A 21,894-nucleotide genomic window follows, 5' to 3' on the forward strand; every position below is an offset into this window, starting at 1 on the left:
GTAATACAGTGAATTAGTATTGATGCAACAATAATTAACCCTACACCTTCACTTTCATTTGCATTGAAGAAGCAGCTGACTGCATTTTTATGATTTTCATTGATTTTACCCCATTGAAACTGTTTGGCAGATCGGCAGGTTTACTGTCTATGAGTATACATGTGCATACATGTGTCCATCTACGTGTTTAAGCATGTATGTTGGGAAACATATTTAATACTTCAAGTTACTTAGGTTACAAAATGGTGGACATATATTATTCAAATATTTTAAATACGCGCTATTAAAGACCACTTAAGGTTGCCTAATTATTTGAATCCAGATTCTGCCATTTCAGAAGCTGCTAAGGACTATAATTTTGGGCAGTCTTACCAAAATCTCTAAGACTCTCAGGGAATGAGTTAAACATGCAGAATCTGGTCCAAACTGTTTTTTCCGCAGATCACTGTGAACTACTATTTGTGTTCTCAGTCTTATGCAAAGGGTGTTGTCACTCCTGTCTCTCATGCATTCTGTGGTTTGTCCTGTCCTTTATAGAGCAGCCCTTGCAAAGCTAGAGATCATTGGAATGCTGGACTCTCTTATCCACCTAAACCACCAACTACTCACATAGTTTTTCAGTGACAATGATTTTAAATCCTACGCTGGGCAAGCAATTTAAGTGGAAAACTGGGAGAGGTTATCCAATACTGAAATAAGTAATTAGGAAGCAAGTAACCATGAATCACTAGGATGGTTAAGAAAAAATAAATAGAAAACAAGTAACTGAAAAAAAGCAAGGATAAAATTATACAGTAATGATGATTTATAGTAAGATACTCTGAGACATGACAGAAGTCTCAGTACACCAAAAGGAAAATCTTGTTTGCTCAAATTATTTGTTTCTTCTGTCTAATGAATGTAATTCTAATATACAAGTGATAACACTGGCATTTCTTTGAAATGTTGATTCAGTTTAATTATGAAAATCACCAAGGTATTTTCTGGCTGCTGCATCACTCCCTGTACTAAGATTAATCACATCAACATCATTCATTTAATCTTCAAAGAGGAAGCAGTTGTCCACAAAAGCCTTCAAATAGCTTCATTAGTGCAATTTTTCAGACTCAAACACTTAGCTGGCAGCATTTGATTGAGAGTGAGGAAGGTCATTATATTCATCTGTTTCCTAATCAATTTTTTTTTTAATGTTTCTGCATTTTTCTGTGGATAAGTATAAGCTCCACATTCTTGTCCTTTGTTTTGGACAACCAAACCATATGCAGTTCAAACACAGACAGAGTAGTTGGTGGCTATCATGACGGGGTGAATTTGAAGGAGAATATGCTCCTCTCCTGAGCCCAGCACTGATTTAACACACCAATTGTTTTTGTCACTAATCATGAGCACAAAAGACCTCAAGATGTGTTTACTTAAACATGCAAACAGGGTTAAAAAGGTGAGACACAGAGCAACATGCCTAATGTTTTCAATGCCAGACTGAGGCCTATTAACAATGTTCTAGAGAATAAAAATAAGTCCAACTCCCCATTATTAATATTTAATTACATGCTAAGAGCATCAGCCTGTTCAGTCTCCCATGGATGCTGAAAAGACCTTCCCTTGCTTCATATTACTTAAAAACTTCTCCAGCACAACCCTGTGCATTTTCAAAAAATCATGATACCAAATGTCCAATTAGCTGGTATTGTGGCACAGGTTCTGAACAGTTTAATTTTTAAAAAAATATAACATTGTAACCCAACATATTCACACGAGAATGGCAGCTCACTACCAAGATCTAAATGACAAGCTGGTCAGACACAATTATCCTGTCTGCATAGCACTGAAGTAGTCACTAATCAAAATGTGCTTAGTTCTATTACTGAAAACCAAAGCTGCCAGGTCTAGTTTTGAAGCTTTAAAAACAAAAGTCTCTATTAAAGCCTCTGCTAACATATTTGCCTGCAAGCTGTCAGTGGATTGTGCAAACATCAGTCAATCAGAAAAAGGGAAGTATTGACATATCAAGCAGCAAATGTACTTTTTTAAAAAAATAAAATATTTAAATTACTTAACATATTCCTTCCACTTAATTTTAGGTGAAAAGAAAAATCAATCTTATATTCAACAAAAAAAAAAAGGGCAAAAATTTACAAAAATGGATCCTAAGGCTCTGGTGAATTGCCATGATTGTACATGTGCCAACCATTTGGAGGCTCCCCAAAAGGATGAAAAGATGGTTTTGAACCACAAAGGTGTTTGTTTTATTAACTACTTTATTTAGTTTAGAGAGAAGAGCATGGGATAGTTCCATAGCTACAAAGTTATAGGCCTCTGTTGTCACTGTATCTCACTATTTTCATTCCTTTCCCTAATATATAAACAGTGCTCATGCTCCATCCTTGGTTCTGAGTGCTATCTAAAATCAATTGCTATATGCAAGAACTTCGTAATATGTATACTCCATGTGGTTCTTAAGCTAAACACTCAAACACAGTATAGGTGAGGCTTTCATAACCAAGGGGCCTCTGCACAACCAAGGTTTTTTTTTTTTTTGTGCTTGCACTTAAAAAACAAACAACCAAACAAACAAATCACCCCACTTTCACCTTTTTGTAGATCAGACTTCCCTAGCTCTGGTACAGGATGAGACATGTAGGCTGGTGCAATTTTTATTCATGGCAAAGAAGATTAAGAAATATAAAAATATGAGGCTACATACAGGCTTCAGTCCTTAAGCAAATCTATGAAATCCAGTGGACTGTTTTTCTCTTCATGAGCTCTTTGGATAAAGAAAAGTCATGCTGGAGGAATCCTCACTCCTGACAAGAGACTGAACAATAGTCATGGAAATCCTGTCTTTTAGGGCAGAGGTCAGGATGCAATAATGGGCTGCCATATCAGGAAAGTCACAACAGCTAGAAGTGACACAGGAGCCACAAGAGTTTGTCTTCACAGATGTTTATAAGGCAGTTGTCACGTGGATATTTTAAGCCATGTTGATATCCCATCCTTAGTTCAAGGTGTTAAACTTCAAATATACTTATTGCTATTCCAATATATAAGAACTTTCCTTGCAGAAACTGAGGGCTTCTGTGAATGATTTTTCTTAAGAAAAATAGCAAGTTCAAGGTTGGAGTATCTGCACATTTTAAAACCTTTCCATGGATTGCTCTAAAATCTTATAATGGGATCTTGGCAGTATGAGGCCACGTCATTTCAAACTGTGAACAACAGAGGGAATGACCAGGCTCATCCTGCAATTTGTCCCACTTCACTGGAATACTTAGAAATTCTTATGCAAAGTAAGCTTATTTCTGCTTCTACCTTCCCTCTGCAGGACATGGGGAGAAAAAATAACTATTCTACTGTGCACTTTTAAACAGGAGTCTTTTAAAATAGAACAGCTGTGTATCCCTGGAATCATTCCATCCACAGACTTATCTATTCTCATAGTTCAGTACTAAAATCAGTATGTTTCTAACAACTTAGACTTAAAGGGCTTACTCCTTGGGTGACATTTAGGCTCTAACTTTCACTCCTGCCTTTTATTCAGATAGTGAGTCCCAAAGTTTTTTGGTCTCAACTCGACCTTAATAGAAGGAAAATTCTTCAAACAGATCTTGCTGTGACAAATGTGGGTATTATATGCTAATGTTCTTTACTGCTCTCCTCAAATTTCAGTTTCCCTAAGTACACATTACTTCTCTGAAAACTGTGAATTATCTAATGAGTCTAAACAAGATGCACACTGCAAGTACTGCTTCAGTTATTAGGCAAAGATATAAAAATAATAAGGAAAGCATTTTCAATTAATCTGCCTCACACCATCCATTTGCAAGGCTTCAATTATGCTGGTTTATTTTCATTTTAACAGTAAATGAACTTTTGTTATTAAAGTAGGAACAGATCCCTGAGTAAGAGACAATGTGCAGAGTAAATCAAGAATCAAGTAAGGATGTATTTATATCTGAAAAGTAAGAGAGAAATAAGCTGTAACCCTTAAGGGCAAGAATGAATACAAATATATTTAGACCACTGCTAGAAACAAACAGGGATTTGCGCCTCCAAGGGTCATGCTCTGCCTTTTTTTGTGTTAACTATACACAAGTTTTCAATCAAAATTGGTACCAAGTGAAAAACCTTCTTCACAGAGCATGAAGAAGTAGAGATTCACCTTTCTGACCACCTTCTTTCCTGTCTTCTATATATCCTCATAAAATATTTACTCTGCTTCTGAATGACCACTCTGATTATCCTTAGACTCCTTTTCAGTTTCCCTGATGATGTCATGGAAATGTTAAACCCATTATGCTAAGCTAGGACCTCCATCTACTGTGACCTCTTGGCTCTAGCTTCTAAGGACAGCATGATACTTTTACATAAAAGTTAGTCTTCCTTTGGGTCATCAATACATGGACTCATAATACATCAGCACTTCAGTCAACACCAGTAAAATTCAAGCAGGGCTGTGCAAAACATTCAAATCTATTTTGTGTTACAATAAAGTGATTAAAACATCTATTAAAAGGTACAATTATTTTCTACTGGAAAATAAGCATTTATACTATTTCATGGATCCACCCCATAGGTAATACATGACATTCCTTTTCATTAAGCTGTTAGGGAAGTGATTAGTGACTAGGACCCTGCTCTAATTATCTTTAATGTAGTGTTTCAAATTGATCATGCATAATGCAATTAGAAATCATAATTAGATTAATTTATATTGATTTAAGTCTTTATAAGTTGTTAATAACTATAGCCCATTACATTAATTCCTACAAGCCAACATTAATATTTTCAATATGCTGAAATATTTCGCTTTTTTACCCCTTCCTTGCGTCGAGCACTTCATTAAGGAGTTCACAGGGGATAGGCTGCCAAGGGGACGTTGTCTGAAAAGAACCCCCGGAGCCGGCGGGCTCTGGCTCGGCAGACGTGGCCCTTCGTGGTTCCGACTCCAGTGGGTGCTGGGGGAACGGACCGATCACTGACTTTAATGGGGGAATAATGATCGCTGCTCGGGCTGACACCGACCCTTTATATTTCCATGGAGACGGAAAGATCCCGGCAGCCGCCCAAGAGGAAGACTCAAGGGATGGGAGTCAAAAAAGAAAAGGGGGAGTTGGGGGTGTTTACTGAAGGAAACAAGTCCAAAAAAGAAGAAGCTCAGGGCGGAGTTCCCCGCTCCCGCAGGGTGGCCACCACTCAGGGCCTCAGGGCGATGGGGCTTCCCGAGGCAGGGCCGGAGCCGGCGGGACCACGCGCTGCTCGGCAGGGGCGTGGGGGGCCCGACCGGGCACAGGGTGCGGGGACCCCCGGCCTCGGCTCCCTGAGGCTTGTGTTGGCGGCTGAAGTTGGCCTCTTGGCCGCCCGAAGGCTCCCAAATCTCTCCTGTCCTGACAGTGACCTTATTGCATCCCATCCTCCGCCCCATGCACCACCACCCCCCCACACCCAAAAAGCTCTCGGGAAAGTTATTTCACCCCACTCCAATTAAACCTGTGCAGTGTGCACCCCCTTTTCGAAAGAATTATGCATAAAGATAAAAGCAGTTAATCCCGCGGCTCGGGATGTCACGGACTAGACAGAGCTCTCAAACGGGTGTACATCCATCCCACCCTTGTCTGACACCTTTCAAGCAGAAACGCGTGGTCCAGGGTCAAAATAAGTTTTCCAGTGAGGAAGATGCCCGGCAATAATAAAATCTTACAGCCTGGGGTTAGCAAATAATTTAAGAAAACAATTTATGCTTAAATAATATTTCTTTTAAAGTAAAATCGGGTTTTGCAAATCAGGATTTTATTTGAGAGGCATGAATTCTATTATACATACGATTTAATCACGGGGTATTTAAAATAGACATTTCCATCTAAAATCCAATCAGAAATCAACACAATACCTCGAGGCATTAAGATGATCATCTCCATTTTGCATTTGTAAACTGGTGGCTTGTGGATACCAAGAGGTCAAGTACGGCTGCTCAAATATTTTTCTTACAAAATGACGGATTTATTAGACAAATAAGTAGTCCGGCTGATGCAAAACCCCCAGTGATTGAATTTTGACGTTGAGTCAACAACAACTCGAACTACATCAGTGCTCCAAGATTTAGTTATGATGGTAGAGATTACTGAACAAATAGGAGACAGAAATGAATACAGATTTCCTAGGATCTGCCCCTGGCACCCTCTTCTTGACATTCCCCTCCATATGCTATCCCTATTCACGGTGTATTCTAATTAAAGGACTGGGCTATGTCTTCTAATTTTACAAGAACTTTTAAATAATTAGTCTGGTGTGTGTTAAAAGGGAAAGCTTCAGACATAAGGGGATTTCGGTCCCTTTAGGATCTCTCCCTGGCTTCGTAGATATCACAACTCCTTCCGTGAGTAAGGGTGCAAAACGCCCCTGATTTGATTGCGGAAAGACACGAACCCTAATCAAGCTACCGTATGCAAACACAGGCGTCCTCGGCTCATTTCCAGCCCATTCAAAGAGGGTGGTTTGGGGTTTGTTGTGTTTTTTGTTTTGTGTTTTTTTTTTTTTTTTCTATTTGAGATTTTGGTATGAGATTCCCCACCGCCCCCTCTCAGTGGAATGAATGTTGAGGGTCCAGCATTCCTGGGACAAATCTGTGCAGGGATAGAAATTCCCTGCGAAACAAGTTCGGGCTGCAGCCTGCGCAGCCTCGAGAGCGGAATTTTTTTAGCGCTGAGCCTGCCCCCTCCCTCTTTCTCCCCTCCCTCGCTCCTTTCCCCCCCTCCCCACCCCACAGGTGTATGTATCCGAGAGCGCTCCCTTGTCTGAGCGGTGCTGGCCGGCGGGGAGCTGGGCATGTGCTGCAAAGCCGACGTGAGCTGTGGGAAAGCGATGTTATTCTTGCTTCATCTCTTCAGCGCTTTGGAGCGTTACTTTTACTTGCTAATCACGAAGGGGCGCTTAAATAATTGAGAGTACGTTTAAGCATAAAGCACTCAGTTTCTAATCTTTTCAGGGGAAAAGGGACTAATCTGCACCTGCTGTGAGAGCCCTTTTTTTATTTATTCTGTATATTACTTCCCCTCCAAGCTGGACCTGATGGCTCCAATTACAGTTGAGCCTTGCGGAATCCACATCCTCCCTTTCACAGCCCCTTTCTCTGCTCCCCTCTTCTCTGCAGGTATAAACTTTTCCCTGACAGAGAAGAGGGAGCGGGGGGATCCTACTAGACACCATTTAGCTGATATTATATATACATATATATATATTTTAAAGATAAGCTCCGCAAAATTCCCAAACTCTCCAAATTTGCCTTCTTTCTATTGCCTCCATTGTATAGCATGCATGTTTGTAGAAAAGAGAAGTATGCAGTGGCTGATGATCTAGATTATTTTTTAATAAGGGATAGCTCGAGAGCAGGGTTTTAACATAGATTTTCTCCTATTTAGCATTTGGGAATGAATTGTTTAATAAGCCTTTCTCCTACTACCTATTTTCACTACCGAGTTTTTACACTGGGTAGAGGCTTCTCGGAGTATTGGCAAAGTTAATTCCAGATTTATATTTCTGTAACCTACTTAGGATGCAAAAAAAAGAAAAAAAAATCCTGCCAAATTAAAGTGAGTCCTCCTGTCTTGCCTGCTCCCAGCAAATAACTTGCAGCACCTAATAAATCCAGATGGAGTTCCTCATATAGCCCGGTGCAGAAATAATTATTGTCCTGGCTTGTTTCATGTCAGAGGCCTCTTCGGCTCATCTGTCATGAAACCAATTTCACTTTATTTACATCCATTTGCTAGTTTAATTACTGTGCTGATGAATAGCCTGAAGGAATTAAGTTACGAGTCTTTGGAAACCTAAAACGACAGATATATGGGTTACCTTTTAAATAGAGGAAGAAAATGATGAGTGGTGTGTGCACCAAAATTTAAAGGTAATAAGAGCCTCTCCCTGTCTAGGTGGAAATGCAGAATCAACTGACGCTCAACCTGTGCCTTTACCTCTATCTAGATGTAAAGTATTGCTTAGAAAGGCTATCATACTTTTTGCAGGTTAAATGCAATGTGTATTAAAGCAAAGGTTCCAGAAGATGTGTGACAGGTCTGGACAGCTCTAGGTCTAAGCACAAACGCACTCATTACTTTTCCGGCCACCGAAAGGGGAAAAAATGTCAGAAAATAGGTCTGTCTTAAAAACTGGCTTCAACATAACCTGTGGGATGTATCACACAACACAATAAATTGGGTTACTATCGCGTGTTTGGAATTGTAGAAATTGTTTCAAGGGCTTCTTCCCTCTGACTTGCTTCTCTGTGGTGCTCTGTACCAAGAGAGGGAATTTCATCTGGCTAGAGAATCTTGTGCTTTTTATTTAAACCTCTGAAAAGCAGAGTTTCTCTGCCTTTTCTGTGTCCCCAGTCTAGCCCATGTCCTTTCTATTTCTCCGGGTGTTTTTCAATCATTTCCAGCACACACGTGGGTGCCGCTTGACCTGGAGATCAGGGGTGGGGGATCTGTACGATCCACTATCACGTTCCCCACGAGGGGACCCTACTGGAGGGTCCTAGCGCATCGAAGCGCTCCTCTCCTCCCCCTCCTCCACCACTCAAAAACTTTTCTGAGCCGCTGTAACACTTCATAATAACCTAGAATTTCAAAACTTTATGCGGCATGTGCCTGAGCGAAAGGTCAGCTTCCTTAATGTTCCCCCTCATTCATCGTTAAAGAAAGGAAAGGGGGAAAAAATGAAAAAATCTAGCAGTCTCGGAATTAGGAGAGGACTGTTGATTGCCTGGGCTGTGCCCTGACGTGTCACCTACCGACCGGCAAACAGAGTCCAGGAGGAACCCATGTGAACATGTTCATTCTAACCCTGAAGAGAAAGTCCCCCAAAACACCCTATCTTACAAGCAAAGAGCAGAAACCTGACCCAGAAGCCTGTGCATCTTCTCTGGCGATAAGCCTTGGCGTTATGTACATCAGGACATCTTTATTTGCCTGAACAGCAGAAGTTTGGGTGGGCCCGCCGGTCCCGTTTAGAGTGCTGCATGAAAAATTCATGCACAGAAGAGCTTTTACACCCCTCTCCTACACAGACTTCTTCTTCCTTTGATCCTGATAGTTTTGTGGAACCCATGGATTTAGTCACTGTTAGACAAATCTCCCATGAAGAAATTAGTTGGTGCAATAGGTAACAGGGCACATGTAAAAGCGATAAGGACAGTCAGAGGTCTGGCTGCATTTAGGGAAGATGGTCCCTGGATCGCTAGAAAAAGCCTTGCCCTCAGAGGCGCCCTTCTCAAGAAAGCTGAGGGGGCGGACAGAGATCCCCTGGGTCACAGAAGTTGAGCAGCACTTTAAAACTAAACCCTTTGCCGGGGGAAAAGTGACACATTTCCCACTCTCCTCTCTCAAATCTCACTATCGCCTGACCTAAGCTGGTTACACGAGGGTATAAAAGAGTGGATCAAAAAAGAATTACAGCTGTGTGTTCGAGGTATTCCGGGTCTTTATATCTGAGAGAAATGAAAGGGGAAAGTACACAGCAAAACAGGGTGGGGTATTAAAAGCCCCCTTCCCCCCCCCTCCCCCCCCGCCTCTCTTCTCTTCCCTAGCTCCCCCTTTGATTAATAGATCCATGTGGCTAACGGCCTGACATATGGTGTGCGAAGCAGCTTGAGATGGTACCTCAGGCATCCCCTACGGCCATTAACATATTACAGGCTTCTGTGCAGCCAGACAGCCAGCCCTTACCCGCGCCGACCGCCTCCCGCCCCGCACCCCGCACCGCGCTCCGCACCGCGCACAGCGCCCCGCATCCCGCTCCGCACCGCCCGCCCAGGCCCCGCCAGAGCTATCCGTGGTGCTGAAGCGGCGCCGCGCCCGCACGCCGCTCCGCCTGAGCGCAAGCCCGCCGTGATAAATAAAAGAGTTCAAAAAGCAGGCGGGCGCACACACACACTGATTTGGAAAAGTCCTAAGCTGCTTTCAAGCGACAGCAACATTACTCCTAGTCCCTAAAACAGGGATTTCGCTCGCTCTTTTTTTTTTTTTTTCCTTATCTAAAGAAAAAAAGGTGTTGCTATGTATAAAACCTTTACTACAGAGAACACAAAAATCGACTTGTGTGGAAACCGGTTGCATTTAAAATGCAGTGCCAGCTTGCAGAAATGATAGCTTTCTGCAAATAACTCAAAAGTTAGGAAACGCACGTCTCTAGCACCTGGCAGTGGGGAAGAAGGGTTAGCCCCATCCCTGTTGTTTGGAAACGGGAATTATAGTACACAATACAGGACTGAGAATGCATCAAAACCTAAGGTTTATTTGATCCATTTTAACGTTTCTGACAGAAACATAAATCACTCTTTGCACTTTGCCTTTTAGTCTCCTGTAGATAACTGCACTAGCTCTTCTGAACTTTGTTCTGGCTGTTTTGTTAGGAAATAAATGCTACCACTAAATTAAACGTTTTAGATAGCTTCACCTTCTGATTTCAGGAAAATAGTGTTAATAAGGAGCTTTGATGTTGTTTTATTTTCAGACTGTATGCCTTAAGGCAGAAAAACGCATAAAGGTAGCTGGGAAAGTAAATTGCCAGAAGCGAAGAGCACCCTCCCTTTCAAAATCCTGTAAGTACTCCTTTCTCCTACATCAAACCGATCCTACGCAGAGCAGCACTGGTTGGTATGAGATTTCCTGGCTTTTGCAAACATCTCTCATTTCAACGCACACACGACGACGTGTGCGCCTGTGTTTACATATGTGCGCTCAAGAATTACCAGTTGTTAATGAAACTGAAGATTATAGGGGGAAATGCAAAAGGCTCGTCGCAATTGCTCTGGCTTGTTTTGGGATTTTGTTTCCATTTCCTTTCCTTTCCTTTCCTTTCCTTTCCTTTCCTTTCCTTTCCTTTCCTTTCCTTTCCTTTCCTTTCCTTTCCTTTCCTTTCCTTTCCTTTCCTTTCCTTTCCTTTCCTTTCCTTTCCTTTCCTTTCCTTTCCTTTCCTTTCCTTTCCTTTCCTTTCCTGTTCTGTTCTTTTTCCCCTAATAAGAATATAAAATCCCATGGGGAAAAGAATCCTAGAGATTTGCGGCGAGGACTAAAGCAGATTCAAACTGAGTAGAGAACTGTAGACCTCCACTACCCTGGAGCAGCCGAAAATAAAAGTTTCGCATACTTTACGTTCGGGGTATTTCTAGTTATGCTGCCAGTAGCCTCCTACTGCTCTTTCGGAAACCGAACACATCAGCATCGCAGATTCCTCGCACACAATCAATACATTTTGCATAACACGGCTCTCTGGAACGCTCTGTCTCGCTCTCTTTTTCTATTTTTGTTTGCCTCTCGTAGATGGACGGTGTTTCTAACACGGGGCTTTTATTTTAAGAGATTAGCGCCGGCGATACAGGGTCTCAAAAGCAAGCCGTGCACGGTAGCTGGTCCTCAGGTCATTTCGCTGGAGCCGACCACAGCAACCTCCCAAGCATGCAGTTCGGTTTCAGACAGACACAGCTTGCCTCTCTCCGGTCTCTCCTCTTGCACCCCCCCACCTCACCCCCCTTTCTAGTCCTCTTACAGCAGTGCTTTAATAAAGTCACATAAGTGATTGAAATTAACATAAATCATTATTAGTTATTAGGATTTGCTCTAAATTACTCTGTGAATATAACACCAAACCCCATCTGCCACTCCTGCTCTAGCAGCAATAGATTGCAGATAAAATAAATGTCCTTACCCCATTAGAATGTTCCTGTCTCTGTAGCCAAAAGCCAAACAAAAGCAATAAATACAGAGCTTTTTTCTCTCCACTATTCAGCTGTGACTGTTTTCATCAGCTCTTCCTCTAGAAAAGCTCGATAGCTGCCTGAAAATATTGCATTTTATATCACCAAAGGGCGATTAATATTGCATTAACTGTATTTAACATTTTTTAGGCGCGAGTAATCTGAAATGAGTAAGTTTCTGTTACTAAATACAGGCGATGTCAGAGCTGGTGAAAACAGCTTAAAATATCTGTATAAACAGATTATTTGTTTCATACTTTGTATTTTTATAATGTTATGGTATAGTGTGCTCTGTTTGAAGTAGAAGAAGCCATGCTAATGGTCTGTTTAAAGTATTCTGACACTGTCTTGAGACATCCAAGTCTCTGCCTTCATTAAATGTTTATTGTCAACACTTCAGTGAAAAAAAGTCTTGTGTAAGTGAATTTCCACTGCTGGATGCTGTCAACACTTTGTTCTATTCTGATCCGCGTGTACAAAAGTTTGTATACATTATGCTGAAGTGAAGAGAGGCAGAGATTTAGTGATCTATAATTATTTACCAAACAAACTTTTGTTAGTAATTCGGTTTACATCATGACCATAATCAAGGACTAAGCTATGTATATCGACGCCTTGTTTTCCTTCCACGCAGCCTGTGGGGAAAAAAAAAAAAAAAAGAAAAGAAAAAGAAAAGAAAAAGAAAAAGTATTCATCTTGACACGCTATCCTCTTGTCAAAGAACGTATTTATTAAAAATAAATAAATTAATTAATTAAAAAACCAAACCCACAGCTTTTACACGCTTTAGCTTTCGCTTACACTTTTAACTTGCTTTCTTTTACCCGGGCGAGGGATGAACATATGCCTTCATCCCTTCCCGCACCTCGGCGGTCGCAGCATGAACCGTGTGTCCGCGACGCAGCGTCTGTCCGGGCTCCCGCTGCTGGACCCGGGCTGGGGGTGGCTTGTCCCCGCACCAGGAACCGCTCCGTGCTGCACCCTGGGCGAGCCGGAGGGTCGCTCGGCGTTCCCACCAAAGGAGACTATTTCGAGACTTCTATCACTTGCCTGTGAAAATCGGTGCGAAGTTGCAATTTATCTTCAACGCAGCAGCGCAGTGTGTATTTTTCTGGTATTTAATTTTGATACAAAACCTTTCAAACACTTTAATCCTTAGAGTGATCAACGTCTTATGACATCAGATTTTTAAAGTAATTCACCCCCCCTCGATTTCCGATATGTTTGGGGTTTTTTGTTTGTTGTTTTTTAAAGAGATGCTTAAAATTTCCCCTCCCAGAATTAGAGATGCTTTGGCACACTTAGGTGAGTAGGCTGAAGGAGTTAAAACGTAGTTCAAAGGAGGACTCCTGCTTTCCCAGAGACCAATTTGGGAAGCAGATTTTGCACGCGCAGCTGCACCTGGACGATCAACCATCGCTCCCGGGCAGGGTTTGGCTGGTGACATGGCTGTAAATAAACCCGCACGGGTATAGCAGACCGGGCTCTTCGGCCCCGCCCGCCCGCGGAAACACCGCGCTGAGTCCCGCTTAAAGTTGCGTCTTAAACCAGGGGGAGAAAAGCCGGCCCACTGGGGTAGAGGGGAATGAGGACGGTGAGAATCCCGCGGCCCCTCTGCCCGCCACCCCCCCGGCGGAGGCAGTCCCCGTGCAGGAGTCGCGGTGGGGGCCCCCCACTGACTGGCGTTGCTGTTGGCAGTGCGAAAGCAAAAGCGGAAAGTGCGCGGGTCTGCCCCCGGGGCTGTGCCTGCCCCTGCCTGCCCCCAGCCGCAGCCGGGGCCCGCCGGTGCAGGAGACACTTTCTGCTGCTATTTCTTCAAAGATTTATGTGTGACATCCTATTTTAAATTAACTTTTGGGCCCTGGGTTTCATTCATCCACCTATGCAGCCACCCACCCGCCCGCCTACCTATCTGTCTTGCTGTGATGTGAAAGAGACTGGTTTGTAGTTTTACCACCTCAGTACCATTTTTGGGACCTATATATTCAGCTGACCTATATATTCATCCACTGCTTTTCTCCCAAACTGAGCCTCCTTCAGGTGCGAAGGGTTGCGAGGGAGGGAAAAAAAAAAAAAAAACACCGCTTCCCAAAAGCGGAAAGGGAAACGAGGCGGGAGGAGGGGAGAGGTTCGTGAAGCACGCCTCCCATCAAGCTGTCTTGACAACAATTACTAAAGTTTTTAATTAGCCTCTTGTTATAATTCATTTTATTAATTTTCCAAATCTCAGCCCATGAATTATTAACGGCGGCTCCGTAATTGTGTTTGCGGCGGCGCACGTGATGGCGGTCGCGACTCGCCCCGCGTGGGTCCCCTCCGCGCCCGCGCTGGGGAAGGAGCCCAGGCAGCAGCCGGCTCCGATGTTTTATCAACCTTTAAATAACATAATTACCGATAATCAGACGCTCGTCTGGCAGGTGGAAACAGGTTCCCAAGCGGGTTGGAATTCTGCTGCTGATCTTTTAAAAATCAATTAGCCTTTTCTCCGCTTTGGAATCAGCAGGTAAATATAATAAAGCTCTACCAAAAAAAAAAAAAAAAAACAACAATAGTGCCGACTGAAAAGCGAGACATAAATAACTGGAGGGATTTAAAATCGTTTGGGAAATGCCAGAATAACACAGGGCAACAGCGGCGGTATCAAGGTTTATGCGCTCAAGTCCGTCAGAGTTAAAATAATTATCGTTCGACAAATCTATCTCTCTTCTGAGGAAAGGGGGGACACGGGAAGGCGGGAAAGGAGGCATATAAACCATAAAATCTGTGCTGTAGGACACTTCACTTCCCTTCTGGGGAACCTTTTTTACTTGTTGAACCGGGACTGAATTAGTTTTAATATCACAGGAGAGTAAAAATCAATACAATCGTGGCAGTGGGTGTCTGTTATTCACTTATGATCGCCTAATCTAAGTTGAAAGCAAGCGGTGAGCAAGTGTTAAGCAGAAATTCCAGGAGCCAGCCCGGGTCTTGTGGACTTAGGACTGGAAAAAACACATCAGGAAAGCGACGAGATACCTCGGGTGTGGAGAAAAAGGCCGTTGAAGGGACGGCAGCAGCGAAATGTCCTCGGCAATGGTCACAGATGCTGAGCTGCCTGAAGGGCCGGAGCCATCAGAGGTGGCACCTGCAGCGGCCTCGGCCCGAGTCACAACGGGGGCGGAAAATGTCTATTTTTATGGTCACAAATTGCACTTTTGTATGCAGGAGGTTGCATATTGTTGGGGAATAAATGCGAATGTGTGTTCTGCCTCGTCGACTTTTCTCTCTTACTTTTTTTCTCGGATGTAAAAGTTTTATCAGTCCTTATGTCAGCCCTTATAAACACGAATACAAACCCTTTTCTTTCTCTCTCTCTTTCTTTCTCTTTTTAGTGGGGTATTTATTAGTAAGGTTTCATGAGTATTTCACAGTTTTATGAACTATTCAGATCTCATCCGACGGAAAGCAGGACATTCTGGTTTTGCACAGTTTCCTACCATGAAAAATAGGAAACTCTGCAAAGCTTTTATTTTCACGATCTGTTTTATTAACATATTATTTTTGCTTTGTACTCGATAAGGATTGTACTTATTACAAAACAAACTCCTTAACTTTTCAATACATACATCGGTCATTACTGTATAATACAGATGTGGTATCGCTTGTAACATTTTAATCGTTTGGGGCAGATGAAGGAAAAAACCAAACATTTGTTATTGTTTTTATTTGTTCATTCCTGACTCTCCAAAAATGATATGCGGTAATACTTTTCTATAAAATAATATTTTTACAAATGCATTTATTAAAAATTCTGATGACATTTCAAGTTAGTAACAACAGAAACAAGTCAATTTCTGGTGGACGAGTTCTATGGGTTTTTTAAAAAATACCTTTAGTGCTTTTTTCTTAACATCAACAGTTGTTTAAAATCACAGCTTTTTGAACGTATTATTCGTTTCTGAACATCACGCTTCCTTGATTCACAGATTTACCGGCGAAATTAAAAAGATTTTGCTAAAATATGTCTACAGAAGAAATAATCCCAGCTATTAAGTAACTTTTTACATTTGGCATCTGATCTAGTCACAGGTCATCAGAAAATAGAAAGAGGTTCTTTGATCACTTGAAGCAGTAGGTGGCATCCTATACGTTCCTAATGAACAATTGCATTTACAACATCAGGAGAGATCAGTTTACGATTTTCATATTTATTAACCCAAAATAAAAATAAAGTATCTTGTTACATAATTAAGTGCAATTAGGCCAGTCAGAACAACATATAAACCTGAAACCACCCAAGCTTTTCTTCTTTATACATATTTTGTAGGTGCATAATCCTTTCCAGCAAACTGAAAAGAAATACTTCAGAAGTCCTTCTTAAATTTTTACTTTGATTTATATTCTGCAGTTATAGAATAAACTTCAAGAAACAGACGCAGCTAATATATAGTTAATTTTATTCAGAGCACCGATTTTCACATAAGACCTATCTCAAAGTAATGATTTCTGGATTTAGCAGAAAAATACATCTCTCACTATTTTTTTCCTTTTTGGTAGAATTAGTCTTATCGTCTAGCGGCCATACTTTGAATTTACCAGCCGTGTCTTGGAAATTTTTTTTTTTTTAATGCACCCAATAATAATAATAACTATTCTGTTTTCACGTTATTTTTATTTGTAAGTATGCTGGGACGCATCTCCCTGTTGTATTTTGGCGTACAGAAATATTTCTGATAGAAATAAAAGTAATAAAGACACAACCAAGGAGAAAGCTCAGCAAACATACATGGACAGGTAGATTATTCAGTGAGACATTTCAGGATCCACACGTGGTTGCAGTTTGTAACCTTTTGCCTTTGTGCATTAAAGAAAATATTTACAATTGTCTTTCTTATATTTTTTTTCTTTTATTTTCCCCCCCCCCTCTTTTAAATCTAAATACAAGAACGTGACAAGAATGTTCGTGTTTTCGGTGAAAACAGGCAGTTAAACTGTGAAATTACACCATCCACAAAAGATTCTACCAGAAGCTAGTCTATTTAGTGCTCAGTTTCAAAATGCATAGAATGTTTGCGCTGCAAACAATGATACATAAATTAATAATAATAGTAATAATATTAAATAAATAAATAAATAAATAAATAAATAATATCGAGACTTTATAATGGATCTTTCTATGCCTTCTTTTCTTTTCTTTTATTTTTTAATTTTTTTTTTTTTAATAGATCATGCATAATTTCAGACTATTGTTTGTTTTGGTTTAAACAGGAGGGTATTTTCTTTTCAGAAATTCCTTATTACTTGAAAGCCTTAATAGTCCTTCGCCAACAGCTAAAGTCAGCAACGGCTTCTGCACGTAGCTGGCGGTTTTTTACCTAACAATCTCTGATTTTTTATTTTCAATCCGCGAGATATATAATGCACCTTGATGATTAGTAGTAGTACCAGCATCGCTACTACGGAATAACATCATCGCTTCCAATTCGGGAGACCATGATAGTGCAAATCGAACCCCTCCACACACCCCTAAATGTCATCCTCTACCTAATACTTATTATTGACAATAAACGACTTTAAAGCCCAAATGGAGTTTTATTGCGTGTTTGTTCGCAATATGTAGACCCCTCAGAAACAAATACCATTTCAAATCCTGCACTGGTGATTTCTTTTGCCTTTTGAGTGCAATAACCCCCACCTCTTCGGGGGACCAAGGCAGGACCTTTTTCCCCACCGCAGCCCGTTGCTAACCTAAATTCAGAAGATTTGGCAGAGATGCCGGGAGGCACGGGGTGGGGAACAGGGTGGGGAGGAGAGAGAGGGGAGAGGACATAGTTAACCACGAACCTTAATGAATCTGAACATACTCTTTCGAAGAGAATCCCTGCTTGGGGAGTTTTGGTATCTATCTCCAGACACATCTCTGCAGAGACAGGGACCTGTCTTTAGACATAGATGGAAACGCAAACCGCGCAGGCGAGGGAAGAGAAACAAAGGGACCGTGGAGTAACTTTTTGTTTGTTTGATTTCCTTGAGCTAGCTAGGATTATTGAGGCAACGGCGGAGAGGACAGGGATCGCTCCCGAGCCTCGGGAGGTCCGGCTGCCCCGCCAGGCTGTGGCCACCGACCCCGGCCCCACTCGCACCACTCTCCCGGCACAGACAAGACCCATCGTCAAAGCCTCGCGAAGAACCGCATTCGAGGAAAAAAATAACCAAACCAAAACAAAACAACAGCAACCAAAAATTAAAACAAAAAAATCCAAACCCAAGCTAACCAAAGAAAAAGACCCCCCACACCAAACCACCGTCGTCCTCATTCATTACCAAGCCGGAAAAGAAAGAAAACCAGAAAGTAATGAAAAGAAACCCAAACCAAACGTAGCGTCATCACCGACAGTTTCGCCTTCCGGGTTTGTTGGTCGATTTTGCTTTCCTTCGGAAAGTTGCGACTTAGGTTTCTCGGTTTGTGGTTGTTGCTGTCACGGTATTTATTGGTGTGTGTCTGTGTGTGTTTACGCTTTAAGTTGCTCTTTCTCCCGCTTTCTGTCGGGGGGTGGGGGGCACAGGGCGGGATGGGGCCGCAGATATGACCCCGACGGGGTTCTAGAGCGTTTTTACCTCCTCTCTCCTCCTTCTTCTCGTTGGTGTCCAAGTGTCTTTTTGTTTTAATAATTGATAGCGCACACCTCCCGCACGCCCCCCCCTCCCCGCCCCGAGTACTTCACGTTTAATTTCTACATCGTCTCTTGGTCCCCAGGAGCTTCCCACGGCGTCTCGGACGACGGTGGCGGTGGGTGGGCGTCCCACACGGCCCCGACCCGGCCCCCCCTTGTGCCCACGGTGCCCCCGGGTGCCAGGGCCGCCCCTCCCGCCCACCCCTAGTAGGTGGCGGAAAATTTCATCCGTTTCTGCTTCTGTCTCTGGTTACAAAACCAAACCCTCACCACGTTCTTTTTGAGGTCCAATTTCTCGGCGATGGCGGCGATCTTCTCGGACGAGGGTCGGGGCTGAACGGCGAAGTAAGCCTCAAGGGAGCGCTTCTCTGGGGCGGCGATGGAAGTCCGCTTGCGCTTCTTCTCGCCCCCGTTGAAGAGCTCGGGCTTGTTCATTTTTTCCCGCTGGGCGCCCTCGGCCTCCTCCAGCCAGGCCTGCAGGATGGGTTTGAGGGCGATCATGTTGTTGTGGGAGAGGGTGAGGGACTCGAAGCGGCAAATGGTGCTCTGGCTGAGGGATCCCACCCCCGGGATCTTCAGGTTGGCCAACGCCGAGCCCACGTCGGCCTGGGTCACCCCCAGCTTGATGCGGCGCTGCTTGAAGCGCTCGGCGAAGGCCTCCAGCTCCCGCGGGTCCGTGTCCGAGTCGCAGATGGAGGCCAAGCCGGCCGCCCCCACCACCGCCGCCGCCGAGGCCACCTGCCCCGCGGCCCCGTGGTGCGCGGCCACCAGCCCTGGGTGCGGCAGCCCCGACGGCATGTTCATGGCGGCCGGGTGCGAGAGGTGGCCCAGGCCATGCATGTGCGAGTGCGGGTGGGCCGAGGTGGAGATGAGGCCGCCGCCGCCCCCGCCGCCGCCGCCGCCGCCCCCGCCGCCGCCGGCCCCGCCGCCGCCGCCGCCCGCCCCGTCGTGGCCGCCGCCGCCGGCGCCTCCGCCGCCTCCGCCGGGCATGAGCGCCAGGGAGGGGGAGGTGATGTGGTCGAGAAGGTCGCCGGGCTCCAGAGCCTGGTGATGGTGGTGGTGATGGTGGTGGTGGTGCGCCAGGGGCACGGTGGAGGTGGAGGTGCAGGGTACGCTGTTCATGGTGTGGTAGGTGGCATCCGGCTTGAACGGGTGGCTCTTGCCCTGCGAGACGGCAATGTCGACGGCGGCCAGAGCCTCGGCCCGCGCCAGCAGGGTCTCATCGAGGCTGGCGAAGATATTGCTCTGCAGCTGCAAGGGACACAAAACAGAGCAGGGTGCGGGGAGAGGAGGGCAGGTGGGCGCCGGGGAGGGAGAAAGAGAGGAATCAAAGAGCAGAGAAGGAAGGGGACGGTGCGGGGAATCGTGGGGTTGAGGGAGGATGAGGTGTGCCGTGAGGAGGGAGGGGGGAAATTCGAAGGAGGAGAGCCCGGGAGAGGAGAGAGAGGTGGGCAAAGTTGGGGTGACCGTGCGGGGGGGAACCGGCAGCAGTATGCGCGTTTAAAGGGGTACGGGGTGGGGAAGAGTCAAGTGGATGGGGGAAGCGGTGTATAGCACGAGACAGCACGGGGATGGGAGGGGAAATAGGGGATGCGGTAGAATAATAGGGGAGAAACCGAGGAGGGGAAGTAAAAGATGAAAAGATGGAGCGAAGAGTAGAAAGGGCAAGCAGTCGGGGTGAATCCGAAGAAAAAAAAAAAAAGGACGAGGGCATGAAGGAAACAAATAAATAAGGACAAATTAAAAAATAAAACAAGAATAAGGAAAGAAAAGAGAATAGAAAGGAGGAGAAGGGGGAAGAGAAGAAGAAATGGATCTGTAACTCTCAGTTGGGGAATTATGTCAAACACAAGAGCACATAAAGCGCATTCCTTTTCAGAGGCCGAGTCATAAAAATTAATACAGAAAGTGGATGAAGTCGGAGACTCGTGTGAACACCGCTTTCAAAAAAGATCACAGGCGCTCAGATGATTGCAGAGGAAGACATGAAAAAAACATTAAGCGCCGCTTGTCAAAATGTGCCTCGCAGCGGTTTTTTTATTAATGCACATACACATACATGCAGTATACAGAAAAGAGAGAGAGAGAGAGAAAGTGTGTGCGTGTAAGAGAGAGAGAGAAAGAAAGAAAGAGGAGAGCTGCAGCTGCCTCTCCCTTACCGGTGGAGTTGGTAGACATGCTCTTCTTATTGCTTCCGAGCTGGAGTGTAGAGAGGGGTATTTGTGCTCAGGTAGGGTGGGATGCATGGCAAAATGCGGCTGTTTGCTGTTCATGGACATCATCTTGAAGGCTTGGCATGTAAATCCACAAACACTCCTAAAGTCGGGGGAAAAGTGCTCTCCGGGCGCTTTCCTCCTGCCGGGTGAAGCCGCGGACGGCGGCGGGTGGCGGAGCCGGTGGCGGCGGTGCCGCAGCGGACCCTGCCCCCGCCGCCGCCGCTGCCGCGGTGGCCGGGGTTGGGGTGGGCGGGTGAGCGGGCGGCGAGGCTCCCTCCGGCCCCCGCCGTCTCACTCGGCTGCCTGCCGCTGCCCGGCGCCGGGCGCGCTGCGCTGCGCTCTGCCCGCACCTGAGCCCCGCATCCCGTGGCTACCGCCGGGCGGGCTCTCGCGAGAGCGCGACGGCTCCGGCTTTGACAGGCATCAGCTGTCTCCCCCCCTTCCTCCTCCTCCTCTTTCTCCTCCTCCTCCTTTTTCTCCCGCCGCCCCCGGTCCCTGCCTCCCCGCGCCTTGTTGCATCTCCCGCAGCCCTCGCCCGTCTCGCCGGGGCGGCGGCGGCTGGGCCGCTCTTATAGCGAGAGACGCCGAGCACCGGGCGGCTGCGGCACTTGTGGCTGCCACACGTGCGCGCTGCGCGGCCACCAGCGCGGCCCGAGGCGCCCCGACGGGGCGGAGATGGGCGGCGGGGCGCGGAGGCCGTGGGAGCCCCCGGGGCGGGGCCGGCCGGGGTGCGGGCGGGCTCCGCTACCCGGCCCTCGATACCGAAACACAAAGGTGCGTTGTCCCTGCCGCAGCCGAGAGGAGAGGCGAGTCCGCGTCGAGGTCCCTGTCCGTAGAAAGGGGCGTCCTCGGGCCGCACCCCGCTACTTTCCAGAACCATACGTCAGTTCCTTGAGTAGAACCACATTTGTTCGAAGCACTCAGAGGCTACTGATTTCCACATAATTCCAGTCCCCACCACCCCGTGTAGTTCTGTTGCAAATATTGTGTCAGGCACCGCTGGTGGCAGCCACTTCCCCCACGAGGAGCGCTTGCTGAGATGAAATTGTGCGCTTCCTCCTGGATTCCCAGCCAGCCCCCGCTCCCTGCCCGTGGGAAAAAACCAAATTTCACTGGCGTGGTCTGAAGCAGAAAACCTCCACATACAGAATTCCCTTCCTTCCTTCCTTCCTTCCTTCCTTCCTTCCTTCCTTCCTTCCTTCCTTCCTTCCTTCCTTCCTTCCTTCCTTCCTTCCTTCCTTCCTTCCTTCCTTCCCTCTTTCCTTCCTTCCCTCTT

The 21,894-nt window shown here is 45.2% G+C and overlaps 1 protein-coding gene and 1 long non-coding RNA gene across 4 annotated transcripts in view; both read right to left on the minus strand.

The window, feature by feature from the left end:
* Positions 1 to 12,035, minus strand: part of LOC139827577 (uncharacterized) — a 91,721-nt gene extending 79,686 nt beyond the window's left edge. For all 3 annotated transcript variants that reach the window (XR_011738370.1, XR_011738368.1, XR_011738369.1), the window contains exon 1: positions 11,701 to 12,035. This is a non-coding gene — a long non-coding RNA (uncharacterized lncRNA). The remainder of the gene's footprint in view (positions 1 to 11,700) is intronic.
* A 3,217-nt stretch (positions 12,036 to 15,252) lies between these two features.
* POU4F1 (POU class 4 homeobox 1) lies at positions 15,253 to 20,819 on the minus strand. Its single transcript, XM_065854120.2, has 2 exons — positions 20,562 to 20,819; positions 15,253 to 19,653 (listed from the first exon to the last, which is right to left on the minus strand). The coding sequence occupies exons 1-2, from the start codon at positions 20,682 to 20,684 to the stop codon at positions 18,607 to 18,609; spliced, it is 1,170 nt and encodes a 389-aa protein (XP_065710192.2). The 5' UTR covers positions 20,685 to 20,819; the 3' UTR covers positions 15,253 to 18,606.
* Positions 20,820 to 21,894: the final 1,075 nt, after the last annotated feature.

Source organism: Patagioenas fasciata, chromosome 1 (genome assembly GCF_037038585.1).
Source record: "Patagioenas fasciata isolate bPatFas1 chromosome 1, bPatFas1.hap1, whole genome shotgun sequence".
NCBI lineage: Eukaryota > Metazoa > Chordata > Aves > Columbiformes > Columbidae > Patagioenas > Patagioenas fasciata.